The sequence below is a fragment of the Vidua macroura genome, chromosome 1 (assembly GCF_024509145.1).
Source record: "Vidua macroura isolate BioBank_ID:100142 chromosome 1, ASM2450914v1, whole genome shotgun sequence".
NCBI classification, from domain to species: Eukaryota; Metazoa; Chordata; class Aves; order Passeriformes; family Viduidae; genus Vidua; species Vidua macroura.
The window spans coordinates 118,222,736-118,236,826 of record NC_071571.1 but is presented as its reverse complement, the minus strand read 5'-3'; the positions used below and the strand labels follow the sequence as shown (position 1 = coordinate 118,236,826).

At 37.0% G+C, this 14,091-nt stretch overlaps 1 protein-coding gene across 4 annotated transcripts in view; it reads right to left on the bottom strand.

The window, feature by feature from the left end:
• NKAIN3 (sodium/potassium transporting ATPase interacting 3) overlaps positions 1 to 14,091 on the bottom strand; it is a 341,572-nt gene that overhangs the window by 87,460 nt on the left and 240,021 nt on the right. For all 4 annotated transcript variants that reach the window (XM_053996752.1, XM_053996770.1, XM_053996743.1 and 1 more), the window contains exon 4: positions 1,573 to 1,770. In XM_053996752.1, the coding sequence (XP_053852727.1) occupies positions 1,573 to 1,770 (198 nt within the window). The remainder of the gene's footprint in view (positions 1 to 1,572; positions 1,771 to 14,091) is intronic.

The following is a 14,091-nucleotide window of genomic DNA, read 5'->3' as shown; positions in this document are numbered from 1 at the left end:
AATTCACAGTCATGACTTATAAGTTCCTGGAACATTTTAAATTTTCAATTTAATTAAAATTTTGAATTTTTACTTAATCCAGAACGGCAATCAGTCACTACTTCAGAAAGGGAAGGCCAGTTATACCTTATGATTTATAATTATTACAGAATTTCTATATTTTTTCATTTTAATATTTTTTAGTTTGTATCTATTAATTTTGTTATTCTAATATTAATATTTGTGTTCCTGACATTTGACAGAATTGTACTGCACTAATAAGTGCCAAAGAAAACACTTCCTGTGATCAACAACCAGCTTGGCATCTTACAAAAGGCATTTAGTACTGGAGAGGAATTATCTTGAACTTTCAGACAGCTGGACAAAATGACCAGAATAACCACATATACTGATTTCTTCTCTTTTGAAAAAGGAATGCCCTTATGCTGAAAAGTAAAAATTTAAATTTAAAAATAATTTTAAATTTAAGGAGTGAGATTTATTTCACAGATGCTGTTTACTTTGCAAGTGGTAGTATAAACCAGATTGTTAGTGAAACAGCTTGAAATACTGAACAGACCAGAAATATGCATCCCTTCTGGCTGCTCAGACCAGGTAGCCCACCTGACTAGCAGGTGTGGACTGCAGACTGCAGCTCTTCTCCCACTGTCTAACAGGCCCTGGTGGCCATGGTTAGGAGCACAAGCCACGAGCATTTATGTTCTCAAAATAGATATGGCTCTCTGGGGTGATCGATCCTGTGCGCAACCACTTAGAGTCAGCCAGCTGCAGTGCACTACACACAGCTATGAAGAGAAAGAGCTATGACTTCTAGGAGATCACACACAGCTCATGCCAAACAACCTGTTAATCACAAGCTGAAGCAGCCAAGAGGAAAAACTGTGGCCAAGACTGGGTTGTTGCTCCCAAAGCAACTCATCGAATCCCAGCACTTCCCTGCACTGCAGGCTTTTGCAACAACTTCTTGTAATTGCATTTTTTGACTGGTGTTGCAACAAATGCAGACAATGGAGGTAGAGTGTTCTGATAATGCAGAGTTCAAGAAGAGAAAAAATAACATTGCTAAATATGAACACATACTTTAGTTCCTAATATTTTTCTGACCTTTCTCAAGGATTAATCCATAGCTGAGTCTGGGAAGAAACTTAGCTATGTATCATGTAAAATATATTTACAATCAGGGCTGAATAAATGGTGTCATTGATTTTGAACGTCAGAAAGGTTTAGGCAAATTAATTTTGGACAAATCTGCTTTGCTTTGCTCAACATCTCAATGAATGAGAGCCAAGGACTCAAGTTAATTTCCACCTATCACAGCTATAGCCAGAATGGGTACTATGCCTGTACAGAGCCTGAAGACATATAAGGAAAGAAAAGAACAGTGCATATTTTAAGAATATAATTAAACATTATTATTAATAATTAATTATTAATGAATTATTATGAATAATATCATTCTCTAACACAATTAAAAATCTCTGCAGCCAATCCCCTTTCCAAGACATGCAACAACAGCAGGCTGTGTGTGAAAGGACCAGTGTCATCCCAGTACGAGAAGAACCGTGAACTTACGGAGAGGAGTATTTGGATAGCGCTGTGAATGACCTCCAGGTACTGGAAATCAATGATGCAGCCTGTCACGGAGACGTAGGAGTAATCCTCTAGGATGCCAGGGGAAGAAGGACGCACCACCCTTCGTACGCAGCCGGGCCCGTGCTCCCGCCACCACGAGCGGTGCATTGAGATGTTAAAGGTCATGAGATCCGTTTCCTAGGAGAGGGAGGGGAAAGGTGTGAATACATTTGACTTTCTGTTTTTAAGGTAAAGAAAGGGGAAATAAAAGATCTTTTCTATTATAAAGGCAATGAGATAATTATCCTTAATCCCCATTCCAGTAATTTCTAATGAAAGTAGAATGTTAAAGTGGAGAAATGAAATGGCAAATATGCATTGATTATTTTGTAGTTGTGCACAGGAACTTCTGCCTGGCATAAGAACCATCTTACCAGGTACTTTACAAACACATGTTCCCTTGGACTTACAGCCTGAAAAGCAATTTTAATGTTACTTGATTAGAATGTCACTTAAGAACTTCTTCTTTTTTTTTTTTTTTTTTTTTTAACAGACAACAGAGCCAGTTTTACCCCATGGTACTGGAGGCAACCTAAATCAAATTTACATCATATTTGATGATTTCCATCATCAGATTCAAATGTTTCCAGCCAAGCACCCTGCTCTCTTTTCTTCCCTCTGCCCCTCATCCAGATTACAAACTCCTCAGCTTAGTGGAGGAACCTACATTTGTGAACAGATCTGGGTTTAAAATAAAAGCAGTAAGTTTTTTTCACTCAAATCACCTTCCAGATCAAATATTAAAACTACCCAGATGAGTACTGGTTGCAGTCTAACCTACATAGGATATATAATGTCTGTGCATTTTAGTAAACATCATACCACTTCCACTTGGAGTGGTAGAAGTGGTAAACCTACTAATGTACTAAAGATTTTCTAAGAGCTTACCTTGTACAAACAAGAAAATTCATTTGAACTAATGAAATATTTGGTTCTTCGGGTCATGTATAAAAACGAATACATGTATAAAAAAATATATATTGAAGTTGAATGAATGCCATTTAAATGCAAAAAACACCCAAGCCTTCTCACTGGAGATAAATGAGAGTTGAGTTATACTGATACTTTAAATAATTACTTCAGATTTATGTTCCCATGTTTCCCATTCTGAACTCAAAGTAAAAAATGTCTGCAAAATTGCCAGCCATATGCCCACAAAATACCCCTGGCTTCCATACATGACAGTTTGTGAGCACTGCTGATTTGCCCTTTGCATCCCACAAATATGTCCTGTCTATGCCCATATACTTCCACCCTGGCCAAAGGGAAATTCAGTCCAAATTCCAGTTGCAGAAGTAGTTTATTTGTTATTTCTCTTCATTAATTGCCTTTATTCTGGCTACACCTGAAAATTAACATGGGACTTAAATCCTGCCATCCTAACTATATCCTAGTTATCAGTAAGAAATCTGCCTTTGTGATCTGCTGGCTTTTTCTGCACCACTTCTCTACCCTTTAAATACAGAGTTGCTAGATTTCCAAATGCATTATTTTGAGTTGATGAGGCATTTATCTTTTGACTTTGCATGTCAATCCTTGATACTAGCTTAGAAAATTTTCAGCTGCAACATGAAAACAGCTTGTGAAATAAGAAGCTGACAGACAACTCAGTTTAATGAAAATATAACCATAAATATAGACTCACAGGAAACAGCCAGGGCTTTCTTTGTACAACAATGCCAGAGATTGCACAGTGTTATCAAGTGCTTTTATAAATTGTCAACTCAGAGAGATGCCAGTTGTCAAGCAGCACACACATATTCCATCTAACCTAGCTCAGGAGCCCTTTGCTGAGAAGGAATATGGATTGGTGGGTTAGTGTGTATCAAATATTGTGAGGTAACACTTTGTTGTCACAACTGTGGGAAGAAGTTGTGATGTCCATGGTGTTGGTGTCACAGATTTCTTTGCTCTTGGAGGTTTATTTATACTTTATTGTTTTTTGTCTTTATGTTTTTAAAAATTGTATTCTGTTAGAGTATTCATACTTGGCTACTTCACAGCCAATGTCAAAATCTCATAGGGAAATAGAAAAAATTTGCCAACACATGTAAAATGTAAGATTTTGGCATATGAACAGTACAAACAAACCCCTTATAAATAAAATCTTTAATTTCTGGGATACTGTTATGTATGGCTCTTGAGATGATAAAAAAAAATTGCCTACTTGATGGTCATATTCATCTTTCAAGGCTCCTGATGATTCAGGTAAGAAGGAAATAGCAAAAAAAAAACAAACCCAAAAAGTCTCAGCACTTGCTACCTTTTTTTTTTTTTTAATTCATTCAGAAATTCTGGATAAAGTCTAAAAGAGGAGATTTTCATGATTACCTTTCACTTTGTGTATTACATCCTGAGCTCTCAAAGCAGGTAAAAGCAGATAATGACGTCCCAGCAAGGATCAGTTTTAGAAATGCAAACAAAACCTCTTGGTGCATTAGCTTGACCTCTGAAATATCACCTCACAAAATGGCAGCCATAAGCCGTTCGAGCTGATAAATGTTAAGCTGCTAATCAATAAAAGAAAGACTGACAACAGGAAAAATCAATTTTTACTTTTTGTTTTTTAGCAGCTGAAACACTTCTCTCTAACTACTTGGAGATTCTTAATCCGTAAAGTGAGTCAAATGCAGCAAGCATTAAAAAAATTAACCTGTACCTTTACAGTCATTTACAGAACCATAGAAAATTCAAAGACTCTTTGCTGGGATGAACAGGTTTAAAGCATCAGTGAACTCCTGAGAGTGTTTTGGTATTTGTAAATTCACAGCTTGGAAACTCTGAGCATGCTGGAAAAGCTGCTGCCCAAGTGGCTTATTTTCAGTTCTACATTAAATGAAAGTTAAGAATTTTCAGAAAGTACAAGCAGATGCCTAAAGTTTTTAAATAGATCATTTATTATGTTCTAATTTTTCATATTAAAAAAATTGTATAAAATGTTTAATCATCAGTGACAATTCAAATGCTTATTTCTTAGGAAAAAATGCTGCTGCTTGAAAGCAGGCTGCTTCAAATTTCAGACTCTGTACAATAGAAACCAAGATGTCCTTCTAACTAACCCAGTTGGGATTCATTTAAAAGTTGAAATTTCAATCATGGATGGAAAATTGCTCTCTTCTGAGCATACATCTTGACTTTAATACCATATATCAGCAGTTAAACTATACTTCCTCAGCTCATAACCACTCAGATAGACACCATGAACAGAAAAGGGGCAGAACACAGGCAACAAGTCTTCCAGGAAGATTGTGAGGCTTAGGGAAGTGACACAGGGAAGAGAAATCCCATCTCCTACTCCTCCCTTCTTTAGTCAGCATTAAAGCAATACTCCAATCTGTGGTAAGAAGTTTGCTCCTGAGTATAGGATCAGCCCCATAATCATGCTTTACTGATGTAGAGTCCCACTTACCTGTCTACAGCGTTTTAAGCTTTTAAACTATATATAGGATTTGTGTTGGCTGTCAGCCCCAGGATTAATTTTGATTATTATTGGAAATCATTGCTATGGCAGATACATTCTTTTAAGGTGAGATGTAATTCCTGTGAGTCTGAGTAATGCTGTTTCCAAGTGCTTGGGGATAATGTTTAATTTCATTATTTCTGCTAAATTCTACATTTGGTTTCAAGTGGATGTTTTCTATTGGGCAGGGCTTTGAGCAACCTGCTGTAGTGAAAGATGTCCCTGCCCATAGCAGGACGTTGGTCTAGATGATCTCTGAAGGTGCCTTCTGTTCCAAAAAATTCTGTGATTTTTTTGATTCAATTTTTAGGTGGTGGATCTAGGTAAAATTTAACAAATCATAGCATAAGAAGGCTGATTTTAAAACTACAGAGAAATAAAATAGTATGATGTTCCTTTCATTTATTTGTGTAAAATTTACACACTGTCTATAACAACAACACAAAAAAAATTAATGAGAAATTAGGACTATCTAAAATCACTAGTTTTAAGGAATACAAAAAGAAGGCACTGAAACTCCAGGGAGAAAACCCAATGCACCAAGATTGCCTTGCATAACAAACAAATATTATGCTGTGACATGATTACCACCACAGCTATTTGCTCTTTCAGTGTATGCTTCTGCTTTATGACATGTTATTTTCTATTTCTTTCATTCCTTGCTAGTATTTAAAAATACACTCTTAGGAAAAGTATAACAAAAACAGTGCTTTGAGCAGGATGGAGGAAAATCCCTTTTTTTCTTCAGAAAACAGCAGTCAACACTTCAAATTTTATTGACAAGTGAAAGAGCACAAAGGCCTGGAAAAACATAATGTTAGAGATTTTGACTTTTATTGTGGCTTGTGTGGTACCTAGCCCTTCCCAACACTTTTTATTTCATTGATTCATACTATGTTGCTTATTATGAATGGACATTAGGCTGAGGCATTAAATATTTCCATTCAATTTCCTAAGTGTAACAAGGATGCTCTATTCTGACTTGCTACACATATTTTGTTTAAGCAGTGAGGAGAAAAGATTTTCAGTCAAACACCTGCTCAACAGGTAATAAAAGTTTATATGCATAATGCTAGAAAAGGAACAGTACATTTCCTTGCAATTCCCTAGACCCAATTATGTTTGTAATTAAGATGCAGGGTTGTTGGCAGGGACAAGGGACACACACATTCCTAAGTAATCTTAAGGAGACCTTAATTCTCATTAGATATAAATGATGTGTCACAGCATTAATGAAATCCACTCTAATTGTGCAAGTACTTGGAAACATGACCATCAGCTATTAGACAAAGACCCCCACTGGCAGCATCACCTTACTTTTCCACCCTGCTTTTGCTTGAAACAACAGGTTCTGATTCCAGCTTGCTCTGTGTGTGACCAGTTACATTCCATCTCCTCTCACTGAAGGAGGACTGTACTGCTGAACAAACAGTTTTGAATGCCTGGGTAGACAATACTGATGAAGACTGAGGCCATTTCCCATTTCCAAATGGGGAATTTTGCAACATCAGCTCTCACACTGTCTTTATTGGGATGACAGATTTTGAATATTGACTACTATCTTTTCCCGTTGGTTTTCAATTTAAACTCTTGCCTCAGTGTTACACTGATGGCTTTTACCTGTTCCATGAGCTAGAGGTTGAAGGTGGCCCACTCAATATTTGTGGTAAGCCCACTCAACTGCTAACGGGACAATGAACCATGCTGATTCCAGGCTGCTCAAGATATAACACAATCAGCATGTTTACCTCTTCCTGAGCACTCTGGAGAATAAATGACATGAAAAGCATTCTTAAATTGAAGCTTATGGGTTGACTCTACTGGGGCTATTCATCTGTCTGAACTGGATGTCAGACAAGACAGCAAATTCATCTCTGTGCTAGCAGTGCACACTAAACCAGAGCAATCATGTGATACACCTAAATTAATTACCACTAAAAGAGAAAATTCACAGTATGAAAATCTTCAGACACAGACAGTGAGGTAACCCCAGCATCATGGGCTGAGAATGGTTAAACGAGGTACAGAGGCAAAGTAATTTTTGCTTGGTGTGATTAGAGGCTCATGGTTCCCACTGTCAGAGATTAGAAGTTCACAGACTGTAATTATGGCATCAGACCATGACTAAAGGGAAAGATTTCTATATTAAGCATAATTATTGTTTTTCCAAATCTATCTACACTACAATACTTTTTATCCATTTGCTGACAGATTACCCTCCACATCTACGACCCTCTAAAAAAAAAAAGTATGAGTTAAGCTTGCCAAGTACTGGCTTCTCCTTCTTTTACTACTTTTATTCCTTCGGCTATGGAGAGTGTTGCCAGATTTTAATTTATTTTTTACAAGTGAACATAATAATTTTGGAAATTTATTTGGAAGTTAGGCAGATGATCTACCTATGTTATAAAAATAGTTTCCTTGCATCGTTTTATTTGCTACATGCTCAGGGATCTGTATACTCTTTTGCAAAGCAATTTTAAAATTAGATTTACCAAACTTACTAGAAAAGTGGAATGCAGTGGAAAGTCTCTAGGAAGCCAGAAGGCAAGAAGTCAACAAGAGAAGTATACTGCTGTCTTCTTCATGCAGTCTTAGTATCACTTGCAAGAAGAAATTATAAGAACTAGCAAGGGGCTGTTTTTGAAACTTGTTGCCCCTGAAGATGAGCTCTGATCTTTGGCAATATTCAGATCCATGCTCAAATTCCAGCTCCATGTCTTTTCCTTGTTCAATCTCCCTTTTTTGGCAGTCTCTCTGTCTGAGAAACAGCCCAGAGAGGTAACAGAGTATGGCAGGAAAAAGCTTCAACACACAAGGAAAAAGCAGCTGAGATGGGGCAGTTGGATCAATATGAGTCTTACCTACCACTTGTCATAGGAAATTCAACATGAACACAAAGCAGTTACAGCTGCCCAGGAAAGTTGTTGTGCTCCAGTGGAGTCCTTGACATGTGATTAAGCACTTAGCACTTGAGCACTTAGTTTGAAAATTGCTCTCACCTATTATCTCTGATGACCCAGAGCTATGACAGAACACAGACTTGGAGTGATGTCAAACTCTGAGCACTGCTTTGAGTTTTGAAGACTGAGAATGTGACAATGGTTTGTATAAAGCCAAGTTTGGTTTGTGCAGATTGATGTGTCCCTCACTCAAGCCATACCTGATTTTGGCTGAAATGAAGTAAGGCAAAACTGAAATGTAACACAGTGAAAAATTAGAAATATCTTTGGCAAGCCATGTACAGCCACCTATACCAATGATGTAGGAAAACATCTCAGGCCAGAGAGATGGGAAAGGTTAAAAAAGGCTTGAAACATCTTGGCGGAAAAACACTACAATTATGGGCCATAAAAAATTCTGTCCAAAAGGTTTATAAGCTATAAGCATTTGAAAAAGGATTTTATGACATAAAACAATTTCAAGGCTCAGCAAGAACATTTAAACTTTTTTGTTGTTGTTGCTGTTTTTGAGCAAAATTTCTGAGATCCCTATAGAGTCATTCATACATTTGAAATATCACAAAATTAAAGCTTGATGCCTCAAAAATAAGCTGCCACAACCCTTATAGCAAACTCTTGCCTACACTATTTAATAATATTTACAATATTTCTTATTTAATTATTCTTATTAATTTTTCTTATTTAATATTTTTCATTAAAGCAGACAGGATCAGACTCGTGCCTGAGTACCTCGCCATGTTTACAGTCTCTAAACATTCAACAAATACACTACTTAAAGAAATGGAGAAGACTCTTGCAGTGTTGATGGGAGCTGGATTTTTCTACAGTTAAAATGGAGAGATCTGTTCTGGGTTGGTCATACTAAAAGTACTAATTCTTTATAGCACTTTGTCTTGTGCCACAGACATGCAAATATTACAAACTTTGCATGGACTTTTAGTTTTAACATCACTATGAAATTCATGGAAATAGAGGACACAGTTTATGCCAAAACCCCACATAATCCCATATGAGGAACAGATGCAATGTAGCCTCTAGCCAAAACAGGATTTAACTTTGTTATTATCCAAATAACCATATTTTGTTCACAGTGGTTGTGAACAAAGACAAAGCATGGGGATAAAGGCATGATTAAAAATATAATGTTTAACAATAGTACAGTTAATTTTAATATTTCCCTTCTTTTCTGGTGGGTTCCGTGATTCGTCTGTCCATCTCGACTATAGGAATACAGTAAGATCTCTTGCTATGCAAGGAGATAAATTCTATGCTGGAAATAAACACACGAGAGCCTGGGTCCTAAATTTAAAGGTTTGTCCCAGACTCTGATGACACTAAAATGCACCATAAACAGACTTTTAAAAACTCCCTTGAATGTTAAAATTTCTGACAAGAAAAATAACTCCCTGCTTTAAGACTAGCCAGAAAGCTCCTACCTGCACCCAGGAACACTCTTAAAGATTAATAGGCCACTTTAAGCAACTGCTGTTGTGTTCTCTGCTTTGCTTGCTCAAAGCAATGCAATTGTTCATGATATTGCCAACTCTTGTTTTATGACAAGTCTAGTTATATTCAGCATTTTTGCTAAAGCCGTCATTCCCAGGGACATGAAATTACAATAAGAAGTTTGTCTTGTTGTGACAAAGTGATCTGAACAGGAAAACTTCAAAACTCATGAGCTCTGCTGCTAGGCACTTCCACTCTGTGCTGTAATGTGTACTGTTTGCTGTTTTCCTTTAAGCTGGGTCCTGGAGTCTAGAAGGGAGGCTTCTGCATGACAAGTTCAGATCACAGCTATCCAGGGCATCACCTGCCATAGTCCCCCATCTTGGACAATCATGGATACATCAGGATATAGGAAAAGACCAACTGTTTTTTAATGTTTCAACAAAGGCAATGACCCAAGTGCACACTAATAGCTTAAAAGAGGCAATAAGGAATATTAATATGTAAATCAAACTCCATGATTCATGAGAATTTTGTAAGACGATCCAAATTTTTGTTTTAGAGAGTATGCAAAAGGCAATGAGAAAGATGTGCTAATTCACTCCATCTTTTGAATGAACTCTATACAGCTCATTGGATAAGACTGTCTGCCACAACAGACTGCCAAGAAGTGAGAGTACACACTACCAGAAGCTCTTCTGAAGACTCAGAATGCAAAATGAGACAAGAAGCAATAAGCAGCAGAAGTTATTGAGCTGTGAGGGGTCTGTTTTCTTACTTGCTTTCATTTCAAAGAAGCACAAGATGCTCTCAGAAAAATACTTTTCCTCACAACACTTTTTTTTCTGTATTTCTTCTCTGTGATAAAAGATCATCATATTTTTGCCAGTCCCTCAATTATTGTGGTGCTGTTTGCCAGTGACCTTGGCTTTAGCAGAGCAATCCTTTAATCACAGGCTTCATTTGCATTCTGCTGAAGCAATGACAGTCTCCAAAAAGAATCTGATAACATTTTTTTTAAACAGCAAAGACAGTCCCTGAAGAAACTTTCAGGTCAGATGATGAAATTTGAAATCCTTCCTTTCCCAGAAGAAGTGAAGTACCTATGACTACAGAAAAGAGAATCTGCAGCAGCAGAACTCAGTTAATACAATTAATTTAATTATTCATTTTACATTTACTACAGGCATTAGTCCATATTTTAGGTTCCTTGAAACATTTTATACATTTATGTAAATATCTAAATATATGCAGAGAGTCTATTTTATTTATCTATATGCAGTATGCATATATTTCTATATTCATATTTAGCTGTACAAATTAATGACTCAACAGTGCTTTCCCATGAACAAATGCCAACTGTGGTCAAAGAAGGCAGCATTACCAATCTACTTCAGCATTGCACTGCCCCCTGATCTTAATCAGATTAATTTAATTTGCAGCCTAATCCACCACCAAACCACAGTCACTCTCACAGACATTCACACAAAAGAGATTTTATCTGTTCTCTCAGGAATGTTCATGTTTTCAGAGGACTATTTCAGGAACAAGGATCCTTTTTGCTCTGGCATCACCTTTCTATGGGTAAGTCTATAATCATAATAATCAAATTCCTAAAATTCTTTTGACAAGATTAATCAAAAATATTTGACAGTGTCCAGCAACTTTTGGACAATTTCAAGTTTTCCATGCCAAAAAAAAATCAGTGAGGTGCTAAGCCTAATTTTTAATTCTTTCTTTTTTTAATATTGAAGAAATTTCTCACAGAAGCTACTTTAATCAATGCAGTTGACTGTGATCCCCAGAAATATTTTTAATTCGAGAGGCAACTATAAAAGTTTCTGTTAATAAGTCTAGGTGGATTACTTAATGGTCCTTTAACAGATGTTCTATAAATCTGGTCACTTTAAAAGTTGCATAAAGTTGCAGGGAAGCCTAATGACCCATTCACTCTGTCTGCAATCCTTCATCATGCAAGTTTTAATATATTCTCCTCTAATAAATAAGGGCAAAATGAGACCACAACAAATATATAAGACCATATTAATATTTGAAATTATTTGATTTCACTCTCAATTTTGAAATAATATTTAACAGACAAAGAGAAGAAAGATGAACAATTTTTAGATAGACTGATAGACTGATGACAGCAGGACAAAACAGCAAAAGGACAAATAATCAGTTTATGTATTTACTGAAAACAAAATTACTATATAAAGACTTTCCTCAAACATCTATACATATACATACACACACACACACACGTATATCTATCTAAAGAATTTTCAGTTTGCCTGAGGAAAAAAAGAATCAAAATATTGTCAATATCAGGCATTTTTTCTGCAAGCTGATTAGTATCTACAAATTCCAATACATTTTGGAAATCATTAAACTTGACTATATATAATAGTAATTACTAGTATCACTAGAATTTTCACTTTGTAAGTGTTCCTATTTTTAAAACTGGTTTTAGGAGCAGTGATAAAGGATGTCAGTGTGACTCCAGGAGACAGCTGAAAGCCTGAGAAGCCCACAAAGCTACAGAGATGATTTGACAAGCATCTATGTGCATTATTTAATTTCAACAAGCATCCCATTGACATAAGGGATCTACATATATTTGCTGGATTAGGGCCAGCAAGAAGAGCAATAAGAAATATACAAGAGAGAAAGGACAAGAAAAGTATGAACATGTGGGCGTATTTTTACAGGCCTAATTGTGTATTTCTTGGAAATAATACAGAATTTCTTATCAGTATAGCATGTGCCATATAGGGTTGTGTAGCATACTGAGGCATAGAGGAAGGTTTTCTTGAACAAGTGTGGCATATTTTGTTGTAAAACTCTAGTTAAGTCTATGAAAACCGTTCACAGGTAACTGTAGTGGATTTTAGATTTTCAAAATTCTAAACCAGCAACTGCTGCTGGTTTAAGAATATGTTTTTAAAGGTGAATTTCCCTTCCAGTCTCTGGACAAGGAATATGAAAAGAGTAAATGTTTACATTTAGTTTATTCCTCATATGTAGCCAGCTAATGTCTGTGTGCTTGTGCTGTTTTTGAATTGGATAAAGTTAATTTTCTCCAAAGCAGCTGGTGTGGGGCTTTGTTTGTGCTGCAAACAACGTTGATTACACAGGAATGTTTTTGTTATTGCTGAGCAGTGCAAGTCCAGTTGTTTCCTGCTCCTCACCCTGCCCCACCAGTGAGAGGGCTGGGGCTAGAGCTGCAAGGGGATACAATCAGGGCAGCTGAGGCTGCTGTGTGGTGCTTAGCTGCTGCCTGGAGCAACTAAATTCCATGACAGTGCTAAATAGCAAAGAAAAAGACAAATTCAGTGCTAAACCTGTGCTGGGGAGATGGTAGTTAGTAGAAAGCAGGGAAATCTAAAGATGTGGGGATATTAAGAAGGATGGGAGAAAGTATCCTGCCTTTGATTGCTCCCTGGTCCTTGCAGACTTTCCCACTGCTGCTCCTTCACTAATTACCTCTTCTCAGAGCCACAGACTGTGCAAGAGTTTTGCTTCTTAAAACTCTGCTGAGGGCTGAGGATGAGAGAGGATGGCTCAGCTTTGATTGTCTGCTGGCTGGGCACAGGCTGTGGGCATCAAAGCACTGCCAGCTCAGGTGAAGGTGTCTGTGGGGAAGAACAGAAATCAGCCCTGCCCAGGAATGCTGCCTCAGTGTCCTGCATTTGGATATTGTCTAACAAAGGCAGGGATCTGGAAACATGATGGAAAAATCTCACCAAATGCCAGCCCCTCCTGGCACTTCTAGGTATCACTCATGTCTTCACATCTAAAGCATTGCAAGTCTTAACACCCACACACTTGGTTTTAAAAGTAAATTGCACAGCAGTGATATGTTCAGTCAGCCACTGGTAATGGCTTTGGATTGGACCCCTTTAAACATAAATGTGGGACAGGGAAGCACACACACCACTAAACCAGAGGGATTGGAGATGACAGCATAGCTACAGAGGCACAACCTAGGTAACAGATACACCTTCACTGCTCTCCATTGAAATTTTGATGCCTGTTTGGCATCAAAATAGATTTTGCCAACTTGATATGTCCTTTTTAAAAAATACAACTACTCATGCAAAAACAGAGGGCATTAAATCATTCATACACTGTAACCAGGCAGGTGTTTGCACAGCTGGCAGAATGTTGTAGGGAGAGAGTACTTAGCTTTGCAAGTTTGAAAACAAGGTAAACACAGGAACGCATCTGAATTTGGCAATCCTTCCAAATACTGTAGTGTTGTTTATGATTTTTTCCCCTTTCCAACAAGAAAAGTGAATATTATACAGTAAAGACTTATGACCTGAAAATAAAAAAGTGAAATATTGCAATGGAAAAACACCCCAATCCACCCCCCAAAAAATCCCTGAATGTTCACATTGTTCTGTTGAATTTTAAATGCATTCAAAATGAAACAAATTTTCAGCTGAAAATGCTCTTCCAAAGTAAAAGTACTAAAACTCAGTAATTAAAAGACCATATGTCTCAAAGTTTTTCTCTGAATATGCCGGCTTTCTACAAAACACCTTATTTCTCAGAAAGTAAACAATTTGTTTTCCTAGAAATAAA